Consider the following 18114-nt stretch of genomic DNA (forward strand, 5'->3'; position numbering starts at 1 on the left):
TTCCCATCTCCCTTTGTGAATTGAAAGAATTGAAGGCAAGTAAATTACTGACAATAGGCGAACATCAGCTTCTGCTATATATCTATATTATGGGTTTTTGATTGTACAGTGTTTGTGTGTGTGTGTGTGTGTGAGAGAGAGAGAGAGAGAGGGAGAGAGAGAGAGAGAGAGAGAGAGAAATATTCCACATTTATATTAAGGAATTATCTGGAGAACTTGAGTATGAAGTGACTGAACAGACCAGACACAATCCCATAAGGAATTAAGTGTTACCCAGATCCACTAAAATAAATCAATTTAACCACACTTAAATCTGCATAGGCTTAAGCTGCAAGCCTTGGACATCTCCATTAATATTTATTGGGGGCTTTCCTGGGCTCTGTCCTTGCAGTTTCTGAAATGATTTATGCCACTGCAGTAGGCTACTTCAACAAGGTCTTTAGTTAACCCTTCACACTGGCTTGAAATGCCAGTCTGATTCCTGGGTAAAACTCCTTTGGTAGCTTGGTATCCAAGGTGATCCAAGGTGTTGAAGGGAAATGTTGTTTACAGTCTACTGATCTCAGGAGCTCTCATTTAACAATGTTTTCTCAGTAGTCTTACCTGTCCTCTTTGTTTCTCCACAGTCTGGGCCTAGGTAGCCTTGCTTGCACTCACAAAAACAGGTAGTTCCCAGGAGGATTGGTTCACCATTGTTCTTACAGGGACCACAACGGCAGGTATTGAATTCCAGTAAATACTGATCTAAAGCCCTTTTCAAGTTCCTCCTCTTGGTTTCCATATTACCAAGGCTTGTCCTAGACAATAATTCATGTATGGGCTGCAGCTGAGAAAGAACGGAAAAAAGAAAACTATTTTTACATTGTGGTTGTTTTGGGTGTTATCTCAACCTTGGGAATGTTGAAATACAATGCCCAGAAAAGTACCAGGCTATCTTAGGACGGTGAGATTTGTAAACCAATAAATTTAAATGGTGCAAGTACAGAATGGATGGAATGGCAAAATACTTATTTTGATAATCATCTTGATAGATTTTTCCAAAGTATGAATGGCCCCATCTGACTTATCAAGGATTTTCTCTCAATTTTCTCCTCTCTCTTCTAAACTGCTATATGGACTTAAAAAAAATTCCCAAGGAGCAGTGTAAAATCTATTTGTGAGATTCTTATAGAGAATGGAGGAAACAATTGTGATATAGAAGCCAAAGACATCTTGACATTGAGCAAATGCCTCCTATAACTGAAACAGTTGGATTAAATATAGATTTAGATATAAAAAATGTGGATAATGTTTACAGTAAGTCAGATAACTGAAGTTCTCTTAATATATCTTGGACTGTGTTGGAAACAATTGGGATTAATGCTATAGGAATCCATTAGGGGAACAAGAGTGAAAACAAGTAGTGAGCGGTGCATTGTCAATATCTTTTTTTAAATGTCTATTATTATATTTATATTACATAAAGATATCATATATCTTTATATTTAGAAACAGGGATAAAGAAGGAAGAGTTATTTAGTGATTTCAGACTCTGGTGATACTATAGACAGTCTGTTAATCCTCATGTAGGTTTACTTCTACTTCTTATCCTGAATCTTGTATTTTTAAAGGAAATGATGATGTTCTATAAAGGAGATCATCTTTAAAAGAATCTCAGAAAAGAATTTCTCCAATTTCTCTATAAAGCTGCTAGCTGACCTGGAAGATATTGAGCAGGACACAGGTGGCAGCATTAATAGTAGCACCAAAGGCCTTATGGTGACTTTAAGAACTGACATTTTAGTGACTTCAAGTCATTGTGACTACAGAGAATTGTAGAGCACTTCTAATCATTATATGTGGGAGAAAAGGCATCAAGCAACACGCCACGAAGTCTCTTAACCTCTATGTTTCTTCCTGAGAGCAGCCATAAGTTCATTAAAAATGGGTTCCTCATCTGTATCCAATATGATTTCCCAAGTCAAGTCACTTCCTGGAACTACATAGAATATGATGTCTCTATTTATACCAATGTACTACCCAGTGAAGCTTTTGAAAAGAAAGAATGAATCATTCTGTTTCTGCAGCTTTCCTCAGTCTGGTGACTTCTGATACAAAGTTGGCTAAGATTGCTGTCTTATTTTCTGGGAAAGTAGAATTCACGCCAAGGTATAAATAAGTAAATACAAATATAGCATTGATCTCATTTCTGAGGCTGTAAGATCTGAGTGAAAGATTGCTCAATCTATTTGCTCTCTTTGCTGCTTACAGGGCAAATAGCTAAGATGAGCTATCCCAACAAATGAAAGTAAATACTGCAAATCAAAGCAAAAACCAAGTCAAAGAAAAGCAAGACTGTTGCCTTATAGCATGAAATATGGATTTCCCCCTTCTCCAAATATCTTAAATATAATTATTCATCTAATCATCATACAAAAAGTTATGTTGGATCAGACTCTGTTTTTACTGTAGCTAGCCAAAGGACTGAGGGTAACCCAGAAGTCGAAGATGAAAACAGTAGATCTTTCCTAATCAGATGTGTCTTCCACTGATGTCTGGAGGCAACATTGGAGTCATCGTGACCAATTATCATTGCTAATCTTATACACAATGAACATCTATAATATACAGACATTTACACCTATGGGAGCAATGTCCGTAATCACCTGGCTGCAATACAAATGCTTGCCTCTTCTCTATCTGAATTTCTCTCCACTCAACATCTTCAGTGGGAGAACTTTCCCCAACTATTTTGAAGACAGTAGGAGGGAAATACCTCACCAGGTATTTTCTCCACGCTCTGCATTATTTTAAAAATGCTTATTATATACCTTTCTCAGCCTACCATTTTTCCTGAGCTAAAAGCATAAACCTTGCAACTGCTTGGCCTAAGGGACTGTTCTAGTTCTCTTTATCATGCTGATCATCTTTTTCTATAGGTTTTTTTTTTTCATTTTTGTAATATCTTTCTGCAAGGAATGGAACTATACCCAGCATGCCAGAAGAAGCTGGCTTCCCTCATTGATTTGTATAATAGACATTACACTACCATCAGTTTTAATTTTATACTTCTAAAATTTTTGCACTGTTTGCAGTGTGCATTCTTTTCCCTGCTACAATCTGCTTTGAATGTTCTGTGCAAATGGAAAAACAAGATATACACTGAATAAGCTTGCACATATTTTAATCTTGTACTTCCTATTTTAAATATTATGTCATATAATATGCTTTAATTGTGATGCTTCTAACATGAGTAAACAAACAGACCCATTGACCCTTTTTCCAAATGTTTAAAGTTGTCTTTTTTCATCCAAGTTTGCTACTGAATAAGGACAAATTGCCATTGCCATCTAAGGGTTATTGTTTTTTTTTTCCCCAGTTTCTCAATACAGACCACACTTCCTAAATTTTCTGCTTCTCTATTCCAATTTTTAACTAAGCCTGATTCTACTGAGCTTCTGACCAGGTCTGCCATCTGCCAAGACTTTCTAATTGTTACCCAACATGGAATTTACCTTTTACAGCAGTTACCTGCTGGATAAATATTTTCACAGAGTGACAGTTTGCAAGTTCAAGAACCTTTCCGATCAATCATTGGCTGAGATCAAAATGGGCTGTTGGAGACTGTAAAGAAGGTGGGCTCTGAGATTCATATGGAGTGGAGGTCTCTAGCTCATCTGGGCTGCAAAAATCCTGCTGAGTCCCAGATGACAACAAAAACACGCAGGCACCTCTAATTTTTTGCTACTTTTTATTGGTAGCCTGTAGCTGTGCAGCCCAATGCACAGAAGCCTTAGTGTGGAAAGAGTGATCAAGTGACAGAAATACAAATAGTGTGCAGAGTTATGAGGAATGCTGACATAGGCACAGGGGCAGTCTGTTTACCGAGATTTCCCGTAATTCAAGAGGATGAGAGGATTGCTACATAAGACATCCTCCACAAATATTGTTTAAAAAACAATATTTACACAAGAAATATTTAGCAAACAACAGTAGGTCAAACGGAGAGAGCATTCAAGTAGAGATTAGTAATTACTAGATGTCTGAATCTACTCCAAAGCCATCAGCACTTGCGATGCTCCTAAAGCAGTCTTTTAAGGGTTATAGAGTAGGTGACAGGCAAACAGTTTCATTCAGAATTCATGGAAATTTATCCAGTCAGGATGGGAAAGCTGGTCTTGCTTTAGTTAAATAGAAAAACAAAGGAAATGGGGTAACATACAGTACCAGCATTACCTTAAATCAGCACCTTAAATTCTAGAGTTTTAGGATTAAAACTCTAGAATTTAAAGAGCAGTGAGGGTTTTACCGTTCCAAAACATCTGAACATGCCAGAATTGCGGAGCTGAATTATACAAAAAGTGAATTGCATAAAGGTTCTCTGCAAGAAACTGGCAATTAGACGATCTCCAAAATTTCCCTTTGTTTCCCTTATTATTCTGAGCTGCTCAGGGTTTTTTGTATAAGATAGTCAGCTATGTAAGTTTTTGAATAAATAAAATCTCTCTCTAACAGTGAATGTGAAGAACAGGAATATCTCTCTGTTACCACATATATATTGCTATTCATGCCCTTAAAAAAATTCTAGGGAGAAAAGCAGCTGGAGGGGACAGCAGGATATATTCAGAGCATAAATTCTGAATACTTTATGTTCAAGCTAAAACGAATGGTAGCTTAGGGTGATAAACTCCAGAAGAAGAAACAACATTGCTTAAGAAGCTGATATGTCATTTCAAATGTTGTTAAATGGTGTCTTCTTCCAAATGTACAAAGTAACAACCAGCCTGTCCCCTGAACAGATGCATAACAACATCGTTCTAGAAACTTTTGCCTGACAGCTTTAATTTCTTGGATATTTAGCTGCAGCCATTTAATCGTACAGGTGTATCATCATTCCCCCCCCCCCCAGTGGCATTCCACCTTAGAAAATATCCAGTGTACAATTGTGCCATAAGAAAAGATAACCCTGAGAAATGATAACTTCAGAAGCAAAAAAATAAATTGGCAGCCAGAAGTACCAATTTATTAGGTTGAAAATGATGCTGATGTCTGGTTGGGTCACCATTTTCAGGAATGTGAATAATAAATTTGACTCATTATTTACAATTTTGTTACTGCAAACCATGGAATAAGTTTCTATGCTTTACAACTTTATCCCACATATTTGACAGTTAAGTCACAGTTATTTTGGGGATTAAAACTGGAAGTAATTCTTACTATTATGTCAAAAAAGAAAAATGCATTTTTTATTGGTTTGAAGTGGTTATGATGGTCAATTATCAGATTCAGGAGAAGCTTTTGTAAAGTTTTCTTGTTATCTGCAGACTTCTTTATGAAATGAAAATGAAAATGGAAAGGCAGTAGAAAAGGGAAACAATGAGGACATTACTCTAAATACGCCAGATCAATTGATTGTAGATGGAAAATGGTTCAGTTGCCAGAATTCTTGTAACCTCATCCCTTTCTTGTTAATAAATATTGCTAAAGAAAATATATGAGACTTCTGCTTGGATTTAGATAGGGGCAAAGAACCTTACAGCAATGAAAAACTATAAAAGTAGTTCATAGTATCTCATTACATTCACTATGTCTGTTAATTCAATGAATGTAAGATTGATTACATTATGGGTTCTAGATACCGGCCAAGTGTCAAGGATTTTGCACATCATAGTCTACTGTTTTATGTAGTTCAGGTGGTCAGCTGGAATCCTAGTATCTTTATTCTCTCTTGATTGATAGTGTACATTAATAATGTGTAGATTAAAGATCAAATTCCTGAATAAATCCAAGAGTGTTTTAATTGGCAAATATTCCTGGTTCCATGCCTAACTGCATCATATATTAGGCAATTCATATGCTTTAATCCTTTTCAATCCTCCACTTCCAACTGACCTACTATCATTAGAAAGTGTGGGGGTGGGGAAAGAGAGTGATGAATGCTAGTCTGAGAATCACAAGCATTCTAGAACTGCTTTATCTTCTATTTTAAGACATATAATGCACTGATGCCATACTTGCAGCCAGAGCTGAGTATATAGCAATCCAACAAATGAATAATTTCATTTGCTCAGCAACCAAAGGTACAGAACTCTCTCCTTCTAGACAAACCAGAGTCCTATTATATTTCTTGGTGATCTAAGCATGCTGCCAGATAGAAAACCTATGCAAAAGAAAGCCAGAAAAGCTTTTTATGGCTCCTTTTATTTTTTGAGACAAAATGTCCACAATTTATTTCATTTTAAAAAGCCTGTATGATGAGGATGATCTAGCTAGCACAACCTTTCTTCAGCATCTTCTGCTCCAAATGTCTCTATCAACCAGGGAAACAATTAGAAGGATTAAAAATGCAATTGGCTATTTCCACCTCTATTTCTCATTTGAAATAGGATATCTAAACTGCCTGATTGTCAATGCTTCATGTCAGGATTAATGATATCAGTACCTATATTGAAAAAAATGCAGTTCATTCTTCCTTGTTGAAGAACAATGATCCTCAATTTCCTATAAAACGAGTGCTCCTATTCCCACCTTTTGGCAATCTAGTTGCCATGGTGCGATAAACATAACCTTAAACATTAAGAATTAAAGTCCTCTTCTTACCTCTCCCTTACTTTGAAAGTCTTGTTTTGCTTCTTCTTTTTTTTTTTTTTTTTAAAAAAAATACATTTGTATCCTTGTGAAATGGGGAGAAGGTCAGCGTATCTATAGCCCATTACATTTAAGCCTGTTCTAAGATGGAATCACTATCAAAATATAAAATGATCTGCTCCAGTACACTTTCAATCCTTTAGAAATGCGGCATTCTTACACGTAAAAGCAAAGGCTTACCTCAAAATCAATAATGGTGGGATTAAGTTTTAATGACCTCCCCCAGTAGCGGTATGCTACAGAACTCTTATTTTCCATGATTCTGGCAATGGATGAAGCATCTCCACCTTCAACCCGAGGAATAATATCTTCTATTACTGACTTTTTTTCCTTGTCCTCTGGAAAGTTAAAGAGTTGAAAGAATTAGGGTTCATTTCTATGATTCCCCTAATTTTACAGGCATTCATTAATTGAAGTAACTTAAAAGAGGATTACAAGAATTTGGAACAGGCAGTAAAAAAACCTCTATTGATGCTGTTCATCTATAATACATAATTTTAATATGCACAGCTTTTATCAATATAGATATCAAAACTGCACCATAAAGTTGACCACCTTTTTGTGAATTCAAAATATTTTCCCCCGTTATTTTTCCTTCCCCCTTTAATTTGCCATCCATCTTTATGAATGAAATCAATTAATGGCAAGAAATTAGCAAAAAGTGGAATGAGTCCTATGAATTCAAATCATTTTGAGGACATTCCTATATACGGCCTAGCCATTTTATGACCAAGACCACCATGTTCCCCTCATAAACATTTCTCCAAGATTTTTTTCTCCATTGAAATAATCCTTAATTTCTAAGACAAATTGTGTTTTATCAAACAGAATAAGGACCTGCAGCAAGAGAATAAAGTAGAGTTTCATCTGTTTTGCTCTGTGAAGAATAATTTCTAGTGCCTGAGTCCCCTCATTGAAACAAAAACATTTTAAATACGCAAGTGAGGAAGTCTATTTCCTACCTCCGCCCATGCCTCCAGCTGAGCCACATTTATTGAAGTTCACCTTGGTATTTACATCCAGAGTTTCTTGAAATGGAAAACTTAAGCCAATCGAAGCCCCAAAACAGCTATTTACATAATCCTTTTTAATTTCTATAGTAGAGGAAGAAATCATGAATATCATTAGCATGTTTATATCCATGGATAATTGATGAACCTTCATGTCTTAGTAACCAACAGAAGCACAGTAAGAACATCCATATTTGCATTTCAACATTTTTTTCACTGGTCATTGTCTCTAAAATAATGTCTGCCAAGAGTACAACAACAACAACAAAAAAAAAAACAAGATGGCAGGCACAGCCATATGATAAAAGCCCTGTCCTTTTCCACAGGCAAGACAACATTAAAAAGGGTGGAAATTCACCCTTATGTTGTGACAAAGGTGGGAATTTAACTGCATAGCTATAGCTACTTTTTTTGATTCCATCCCTGGCATCTGGTATCTGGAAAGATATTGACAGAAACTAGGTGAATGCATTTCTGCTTTAAAAAAATCCAATATAAATTATATTTCCATAGTTGCCACTGTGTAAGCCATATATGGGATTTGAAAAATAAGAATGTCTAAGAGATGTGTAAAAATAACTGAAATTACGTATTTTTGAAAAAAAAATTGAAATAATTTATCTAAGTCAACCTATATTCAATTATGCTGTTGTTGCTACAAAAAAAGGCATAGACAAGGTTCTGTTCATATTTTTGGTCCTTCAAGAAATAAAAGAAATGTCCAAGAAATTTCTTTGGCTTCCCCTCATAACTGGAAAGGCTGCCATATTTTGAAACACTTTGGAAACTATTCTGAAGAAAAATTTCTCTATTCTTTCTTAAAGGAGTCAAACTTTTTTAAAGTTTCTACATAATGTAAGCCTGAAAAAAACCAGCTGCCCCTGCTTTAAGGAATCCATTCGTTAAAGTTAAAGCAGGCTGTAGAAGGGACTCTCAAAGCAGCAACACCATTGGAAAATTGGAAAAGTTGATTTTTTTTTTTTTTTTTTTTTTGATAAACAGCAAGAAGACACTTTGGTGGATCAAGGCTCAAGACCATCTTCCAAATCATTTTCCAAACCTTCTAAACTTGGGTTTAAATAGAAAATATTGCCTTGTTGCCCAGTATTCTTTGCTACAACCTATCTCCTTTCACTTTCCACTAGTAAAAATGCCTGGAGGAGCAGAGAATACCACTGAACCAACTATGGTTCAGTCCTGTCACCTCAAAAGCTGTGAGAACTTGGCATACCATCCAGCAAGATTTCAAAAGCCATAAAGATTACCAATTTTGAAGGTTGCCTTACTTCCTTTGATGCTTCACACAATGAATAAAGTACATAGGAAATTAATTGCAAGCCACCATACTCTTTATATATATTGTAAGTGCAACCTGCTAGAAACATTACTATACCAAAGGTATTATAAATGCAGCAGTTTTTCCTAACTTGCTACTTTCAGAGGTAAAAATTGTAATACAACATTTTTGAATAGCATCAGCTTAGGGAAGCCAGAAATCATGATAGGTTTCTCCTGTAGAATCTTGCCTATTTTCTTTTAGACCCAAAAGTATTCTTTGTGAAATTTTATGAAATTCTATTCAGTATTTCAACAATTTATTTAATAGACCTCAGACTGATCTCTTTTTTAAAAAATCTTTCTCAGTGAGGAAAATCCATATATGTTTGTTTTGGTAAGTTTGCATTTGCACATAATAGTTAGCCAGTTTTTATTTTAACTATGGTTTGCTGAACAAACCAAGAACAGCTGAAGTCACCGCTTGCTTAACTAATGCCTCATTAATTTTCTCAATTTCTTCCACTGGTACCCATAAGATATAGATGGAGTATAAGAACAAAGAATAAATTGGAATTCGGGCATTTAGATTAAAACAAACCATAGTTTCATTAAACCAGGATTCATAAATCAAAGACGAGCCAGAGTTTCACATTCAGACTTTGTGGGCAAAATAAAGCAGTGTTTCTTAATTGGGCTGGCTTGCACACTATGCTGTCCTTTCTATTGTGACTAAGTATATTCTATCTCTATTGCTTCATGTAATTAGGGAACTAAAGTTTAATGTTTCCCAATGAGCAGAAAGTCCCAATAAAGCTATGACTTGGACTATACTTTGCCATATCTAATAGAACAAAGTCTCCCTACTGCTGAATTTATATTCATTTGCTGCCAACTGACAGAATATTAATAAATCCATAGTATTGTTTGTATTTAACTACTCCACCACTGTTTAACAACACACCTGGGTGAAATCTATTTACTTTAAACAAAAAGAAATGATTAGTTCTTTTCTCAGTGTTTCAACAATATATTCTAGAACCTCTTAAGTAATTAGTTGCAGCAAAGATCTGTCAATACAATTTGTTATTGGTAGTCATGAGAGGATTGCTCCTACTTTGATCAATGGTATGTAGTAGATGTCATAAAATGATCATACAAAATATATTGGCAGTGTAGGAAAAGAGAAAACAAGATTATTTATTGTCTTATTGTAAGTCCAGGGGGCTAAATAGGATACACAAATTAGATGGATTTCTGCTTTTAATTTTAGAATTAATCACAGTGTGAGAAAGTTTCTTTCTGTTATATAATTAGAAATCACAAATACGTTAATGGCATTGCTCTTCTGTGAAACCACACAAGAATAATGATTTGCTCTGAAACAAAAAAATCAAAGTAATCTTTGAACAATTTTTGTAACTCTATTTTTTATTTTTTTTTTAAACTGAATCTTCATCAGAAGATAGAGAAATGTAGGTAGCTAACATTTACACTTAGTCCAAAATCTATTACATACAAACATGTATATTTTGCTTTGTTCTCTCTTTTTCTTCTCCCATAAAAAATTTCTCCCCAAAGAAGCCTTAAAAGTCTTCCATAAAAAATAATGAAACCAAATTTCAATAAAACAAATTAAACAAAACAAGCAATAAAATCACTAATGCTAAAAAAATGTATCTATATACCGTATATGCCGGTGTATTAGGCGACCTGGCATATAAGATGACCCCCGTCTTTATCGCCGAGCCGCATTCCTAGAACGTCATCTTATATGCCGGAAACTACCAGTATTTCTGGCGTATAAGACGACTCGGTGTATAAGACTACCCCCATCTTTGGCGCCAAGTTTAGCGCTTCCAGAAGTCGTCTTATACGCCGGCATATACAGTATGCCTCAATATATATGAATTAAAACAATTTTTTTTAAATACAAAGGCTTAGTCAGGAGGTCCAAATGAAATATCCATCTATCTATCTGTCCACTATCTATTTACCTACCTACTTTTCTAGTTATTTTGATTTATACTTTTAGTTTCCTAAACATATACCGATTGTATATGAATGGCTACAATAACTGATATATAAACAGTGGCTTTGGTAAGAGAGAGGGGTGGCATATAAATTTAATAATAAATAAAAATACCATATAATGCCTATATGAACCAGCCAACTGCTTGTGTTACATTCTAGAAAACTTTTCTGTCCAATTTCAATTGCATCACATCTATAAAGAAGGATGTAAGATACTACAACATAACATAAAAATTAAAAACAAGTATTTCTGCATCAGACCAGTGACTCATTTAGATCACCAATTTTTGTCACTGTCTATATCCTACTGTAAGAAATTGGAACGCCATGCACAGCAGGGATCGATAATTCCAATAAAGACCTACCTGATCTGCATATGATGTTTTTAAAAGCTACCTTCATAGCTCAGCAACTCCTAGCTTACTGTGGCTACTAAACATGTTACAAATCCTTTATTCTTGAGTTCAAAAGGCATGCTAAAGTAATTCTGCTGCCTGAGGCAAAGGACAATAGTAATAGCAATGGTACTTAGACTTATATACACTTCACAGTGCTTTACAGCCCTCTCTAAGTGGTTTACAGAGTCAGCATATTGACCCCAACAATCTGGGTTCTCATTTTACTGACTTCAGAAGGCTGAATCAACAGTGAACTGGTCAGGATTGAACTCCTGGCTGTGGGCAGAGTTTGCCTGCACTACTGCATTCTAATCACTGTGCCACCAGGGCTCAAGATGGCACACTGAACACAACTCACAATAAGTCATACTGACAGGAAAGTTAAGCTTGGAGAGAGAAAAAAACCTCTTTTTGTTGTTGAAGGAGTAACCAGTAGAAAGCTAAACTTGCACATTGGGTTCATTAAAATATGCCCCTACCTTTAAGCATCATTTGGCAATTAACGTGCCTGCCAAGGCAAGGAGTGTGAAACTACCCCTTAAGAGTGTATTTCTGCCTTCGCTTCATTGAGTCATCCATACGTGATAGTGATTGCATCCATCACCAGCTTTTTCAGAAGAAGGGAAACAAACCCATAATTCTAGAGAAACATTTGCTTTCAGACACCATGAGCAGCACTAAAGCAAAGGGCTGACATTCACTGAACCACAGATTTGCTTCTCCTGACTCAACAAGGCACTTAACTATAGCACTGGCTTGATAAATGTGTCTCTTTTTTTATAGTCTGCTGCTGTGGGTGAAAATTATACAAGTATCCTACATAAAAGGAAAAAAATATTTTTCTCCCGGGGCGCATTTTTTTGTTGTCTGTTTTAGGACTCCCCTCCTCTTTCCAAAGGGCCCACCTTCTTGTATAAATCACACCCTTTCTGAAAGGCAGGGAGCAAAATGTAAGTATTAAAGTCCACTGGATCCAGTGGTGGGATTCAAATATGTGAAAAACTGGTTCTGTGTGGATGCCACTTCCAGAAGTCCATTCTGGACTTGGGCAACAAAAAATTAGCTACCAGTTCTGCCGAAGTGGTGCGAACTGGCTGAACCCCACCACTGACTGAATCCACAGCCTGACTAGATGGACACTATTCAATATTGCAAGCTCCGAGCTTATTACCATTTATTTATTTATTTATAAAATTTATAGGGTACCCATCTTACCACAAGGTACTGGGAAAAAACAATAGCCTTTTCCATAGGGGGTAGCACTTCAGTACCATGTGTATGCACTGATTTTTATTTTTTATTTTTTTGCACTAATAAGCTTGCACTAATAAGATATCATTTATGTGGATGGCTGGAGTAGTGAAAAAGCATGCCAAGAAATGCTCAAAATGCAAACAAATCCACATAGTACAGGAATCTTTAAACTTGGCAACTTTAAGACTTGTGGACTTCAACTCCCAGAATTCCTTAGCTATCTAACAAAATGAAATTCAATAGTGAAAAAAGTAAGGTTCTACATTTAGGCAAGAAAAACCAAATGTACAGGGATAGTATAGGGGGTACCTTGCTCAATAGTACTAGTAACTGTGAGAGGGATCTCGGAGTCCTAGTGGACAATCACTTAAATATGAGCCAGCAGTGTGCTGCAGCTGCCAAAAAGGCCAACACAGTGCTGGGCTGCATTAACAGAGGGATAGAATCAACATCACATGAAGTATTAATACCACTTTATAATGCCTTGGTAAGACCACACTTGGAATACTGCATCCAGTTTTGGTCACCATGATGTAAAAAAGATGCTGAAACTCCAGAAAGAGTAAAGAGAAGAGCAACAAAGATGATTAGGGGACTGGAGGCTAAAACATATAAGGAACTGTTGCTGGAATTGGATATGTCTAGTTTAACGAAGAGAAGGATGAGGGGAGACATGATAGCAATGTTCCAATGTTCCAAAGAGGAGGGAATCAAGCTATTCTCCAAGGCACCTGAAGGCAGGGCAAGAAGCAACAGATTGAAACTGATCAAGCAGAGAAGCAACCTAGAACTAAGGAGAAACTTCCTGACAGTTAGAACAATTAACCAGTGGAACAACCTGTCTCCAGAAGCGGTGAATGCTCCAACACTGGAAGTTTTTAAGAAGAGACTGGACAGCCATGTCCGAAATGGTATAGGGTTTCCTGCCTGAGCAGGGGGTTGAACTAGATGACCTCCATGGTCCCTTCCAACTTTATTATTATTATTAAGTCTTAAAGTTGCCGAGGTTGAAGACCCCTGAGAGAGTACAATCCTCATTTAAATCCCTTTCCCTGCTTCTGCTCTGAAAAGCTCTCCAGCCATCCTTGAGTCTGCAGAAAAGTATACAAACATAATAGTGTGACTTTCAACTGGTCCTTGTTCTTATGACCATTGCAGCATCCTCACGGTTACATGATCAAAATTTGGGTGCTCTGCATGTATTTAACAACAGTTGCAGCATCCCAAGGTCATTTGATCACCATTTGCGACCTTCCCAGCTGACAAGCAACGTCAGATTCACTTAAAGAGTACATGATTCACTTAACAACTATGGCAAAAAAATAAATCATAAAATTGTGATCATAAGTTGAGGAGTACCTCTATATGCTTCATGTAGAAAAGATGCCAACTTCATTTCTGTTAACCTCAGCTCTAACCAAGGAAGGTGAGGCTTAGATATAAATTTGGAGACTAGTATAGGCTCATAGGAATAATACTCGGGATTGAAGTCTAAGCAAAAGAATCTCCAGTTAACGCCATCCCACACTGCCATTCCTTCCTCTACTGCATCTTCGTTCCCCGCACCCAGGAGTCATGGTGGTGCAGTGGTTAGAATGCAGAATTGCCGGCTAATTCTGCTGACTGACAACTGTCAGCAGTTCGACAGTTCAAGCATCATTGGCTCAAGGTTAACTCAGTCTTCCATCCTTCCGAGGTCAGTAAAATGAGGACCCAGAGATGCTGATTCTGTAAACTGCTTAGAGAGGGCTATACAGCACTGTGAAGTGGTATATAAGTCTAAGTGCTATTCCTCTGGCTATCCTTCCCTTTTAAAAACATCCTTTTTAGGGAAAAGCAGTATTCCATGCAAGGAAACAAGGTCACTCCTAATCTCATAATCATCCACTCTCAGCTCTTTGATGCATTGCTTGGAAATGTGAGACTTAGACAATGTATTTCTCCACTTGTTCGTACTGCAAAACCTCTTAATTCATAGACTTGTAGTCCTTGCCTTACAACCACAATGGAGCCCAATATTTCAGTGCTTTGCAAGATAGCTGTTAAATGAGTTTTGCCCCATTTTACGACTTTTTGTGACATGGCTGTTAAGTGAATTACTGCAGTTGGTAAGCTTGTAACATACTGTAGTTGTTAAGTGAGTCTGGCTTCCCCATTGACTTTGCTTGTCAGAAAGTTGCAAAAAGGGATCACATGACCCTGGGACACTGCAACCGTCATAAGTGCATGCCAGTTACTAAGTGTCCAAATTTTGATCACATGAACCATGGGGAAGCTGCAATGGTCGTAAGTGTGAAAAACTCCCATAAGTCACTTTCTTCAGTGCTGGTGTAACTTTAAACGGTCAGTAAACAAATGATTGTAAATCGAGGACTACCTGTATTGGTAATCCAGAACATGAGTTTTATAATCAATAATAGTTTTTATCACCTGTCCAAAAATCGTAGAGCAAAACAGATTTACCTCCAAATTATACCTGAAATCTGTCTCAAGTTATTATAAAAGGATAAGACCGGGGTTTATATTTTTATGAAATTGTTTATACTATTTAGCTGAAGTCCAGATATTCCCAGTTGTGCAAATTGAATATATCCCCTTTTGAAAATAATACAAGCTGAATAGAGGACTGGGGCATTTTGGTGCGTATCTCTGTTGTGCTTACGCTTCCTGCTATGGACACAGCTTGCCTCCCCTGGATTTGGGCAACTTTCCTTTGTTTGTGTAGAATAATTCACAGGTTTTGACTAACTCAGTCTGTCGTTTACCTCCCATGCATTAAGCAAACAACAATCAATTTCTCATTGTTAATGTAACTATGGAAGCAGTTAACAGCCCTTGTAAATATAATCTATACTAAGATGCTGTAATTCAAATCTGGATTGCCTTGAACTGATCTGTAAAAGTATAGCAGTATAAAGACTTCAGATCTGCAACTGATGGCCATGGCACAATGCATTCAGACAGAATCTATGGGGGTTATGTCCCCCCCAAAAATGTTGCAGCTGGTCAGAAAAATTCCAAGAATAAAGAGAGGCAGAAGATTATTGGACTGCCAACTCCGAGGCCTTCTGGGTTCATGTAGGCAAGACAGTCTCAAGGAAATAAATGTAGTGGCCTAGATTAAATAAATAAGGGTGCTTTTCCCCCCACACATAACAAAACAGAACAGGTGAGCACTTTGCACTGTGAGATCCCTGGAAACACTGTTTCTCTTTTGGCAAAAATAAAAATCATTAGTACAGCTATCCACGTGCATTACATTTCCATACATAGATCTGCAGAACAGATGTCTTCCTCCGTACTAGTCAGCCTGGCCATCAAATATTAAGATTTTATATCTATATTTTCTTTTTCTTTCCCAGTCCTCCATTCCTTCATTTTAGCATCTTTTTTAATAGTAAATCGGAGGGCAGGTAGTGTTTTCAGATAGAAATATAAGATACCAATCCTGAACCAATGGCTTTAAGCCTATAGGTGTGCCTTGATGTATAAAGTTCCCTCACTGAACAGTATATAAAATAAATGTGCAAACCTGAGCTCGTCATTTTGTCTTTGTTCACAACAAGGATGTATTCAAAGATGCCTCCAATAGTTCCAGATGTCATGAAATGGGTGCCATAATCATCAATAAATCTGCTGTACATCCCGTAATTGTATTCCTCTGGGAGCTCTATCAGAGACTGCAACATGTCTTCATCCAAGTATATATTATCACGTCTCATCTTGAAACGTGCTGTTTGTACTTTAGTTTTGGCTCTAATAAATCCTACATTCTGGGAAGTAAGTAGATAGCTAGTTAGCAGACAGACAGAAGTTACAGATAGTCCTCAACTTATGACCCTAATTGAGCTCAAAATGTCTGTTTGCTAAGTCAGACATTTGTTAAATGAGTTTTGCCTCATTTTACGACCTTCCTTGCCACCGTTGTTAAGTGAATCACTGCAGTTGTTCAGTTAACAACATGGTAGTTAAGTGAATCTTGCTTCTCTATTGATTGTAACCATCATAAATATGAATCAGTTGCCAAGCGTCTTAATTTTGATCACATGACCTTGGGATTGCTGCGAGGGTTGTAGGTATGAAAAATAGTCACAAATCACTTCTTTCAGTGCCGTTGTAACTTTGAACAGTCACTGTTATAAGTCAAGGACTACTTGTATATCCAGTTTTTGCATGGGAGATAAGTAACTAATTAGTTAGCAGACAATGACAAATTATACTCTGAGAGTATAAGTCTCTGGGAGGTAAGTAGAAAGCTAGTTAGCAGTCAGAAACAAGTTAAACTGAGTTTTTGAAACATGGGCTTATAATCATATGCAAAGTTCAATTTATTTATTTATTTATCTATCTATCTATCTATTTATTTATTTATGACAATTTACATGGCCTCAGTGATTCCAGGCAGCTTACAAAAATAAAATAAAAAAAAACAATAACACAAATACAATATAAAAAGTCATTACCACCCACCTCCTCAGTGTCAACAATCAAACGAGCTATTTGACAGGGCCATCCCACTTTGGGATCTCCAGGCCCATTGGCAAAAAACCCTCTTTACTTGTTTCTCTAACCTCAGGAAATTATTTCAAAGTCCTGCGTTGTAAGCAGTTCCTATACAAGACTTCTAAAAACTGATCAACACCAAGCTGTTCACATTTCTTGATTTCCAAGATTTCCTAAATCATAAGCAAAATAATGGCTTCCTGCAACTCCGGTTTTCTTAAATTAAAGTAGGAAAGACAGATTTGCTGTTGGAACACGTTCTCTGACAACTGTTGCCTGATGAATAATTCTAAATATTTTTCAACCATTATCATTTATATATTTAAGATCAAGGAAGGAGGATTGGAGGGAGATAGTATGCAACATTTTTCATAATTTTATTCTCCATTATAATGCTTCTTTTTACTTCGGTGCAATAAGAGCAATAGCAATGTTGGTCATCTCACATGTGCAGTTACACACATAAATTAAGATATGAGTATTCCTGATTCAAGAGGGGCATGTGACTGATTTGATTTTAAAAAAATTAACAAGGATTGAGAAAGATGAGCTTTGCTGTTGTATTACCTTTTCTTTGTATTGAGTAAAATTGTTCAGGGTCCCTGAAGCCTTTGATAAAGTTAAGCCCAGTTCCAGAGACACAGGAACGCTAGCAGGTCCTATGCCAACTGTAAAACCAACATTTCTAGAGGTGTCTTTTTTGATGGCCCTCAGTAACTCTGCAGAATCATCATAATATTCTGAAGAGACACCAGTATCAGCCTGAGCCTGAAATGAAAAGATAATATGTTGGATTAACATCAATGGATTCTCTTTTGCCCTAGTAGAAGAGGGGTGGGGAACTATGGCCCCTTTATGACCTGTGGACTTCAATTCCCAGAGCATGGATGGCTCAGGAGTTCTGGAAGTTGAAGTCCACAGGTCATAAAGAGGCCATAGTTCCCCACCCCTGCCCTAGAAGCTCCAAATTTCAGCCTAGGCACACCTAATTTATCCTCTCTGAAATCTTTGCA

The 18114-nt window shown here is 36.7% G+C and overlaps 1 protein-coding gene across 1 annotated transcript in view; it reads right to left on the reverse strand.

The window, feature by feature from the left end:
* C8A (complement C8 alpha chain) overlaps positions 1 to 18114 on the reverse strand; it is a 35695-nt gene that overhangs the window by 3512 nt on the left and 14069 nt on the right. Inside the window, exons 6-10 of the mRNA XM_039319987.1 lie at positions 17669 to 17869; positions 16131 to 16371; positions 7590 to 7721; positions 6808 to 6965; positions 604 to 826 (exon numbers count right to left, since the gene is read on the reverse strand). Of these exons, the coding sequence (XP_039175921.1) occupies positions 604 to 826; positions 6808 to 6965; positions 7590 to 7721; positions 16131 to 16371; positions 17669 to 17869 (955 nt within the window). The remainder of the gene's footprint in view (positions 1 to 603; positions 827 to 6807; positions 6966 to 7589; positions 7722 to 16130; positions 16372 to 17668; positions 17870 to 18114) is intronic.

This window comes from Crotalus tigris, unplaced genomic scaffold (assembly GCF_016545835.1).
Source record: "Crotalus tigris isolate CLP2741 ecotype Arizona unplaced genomic scaffold, ASM1654583v1 scf7180000023617.9722795, whole genome shotgun sequence".
NCBI lineage: Eukaryota > Metazoa > Chordata > Lepidosauria > Squamata > Viperidae > Crotalus > Crotalus tigris.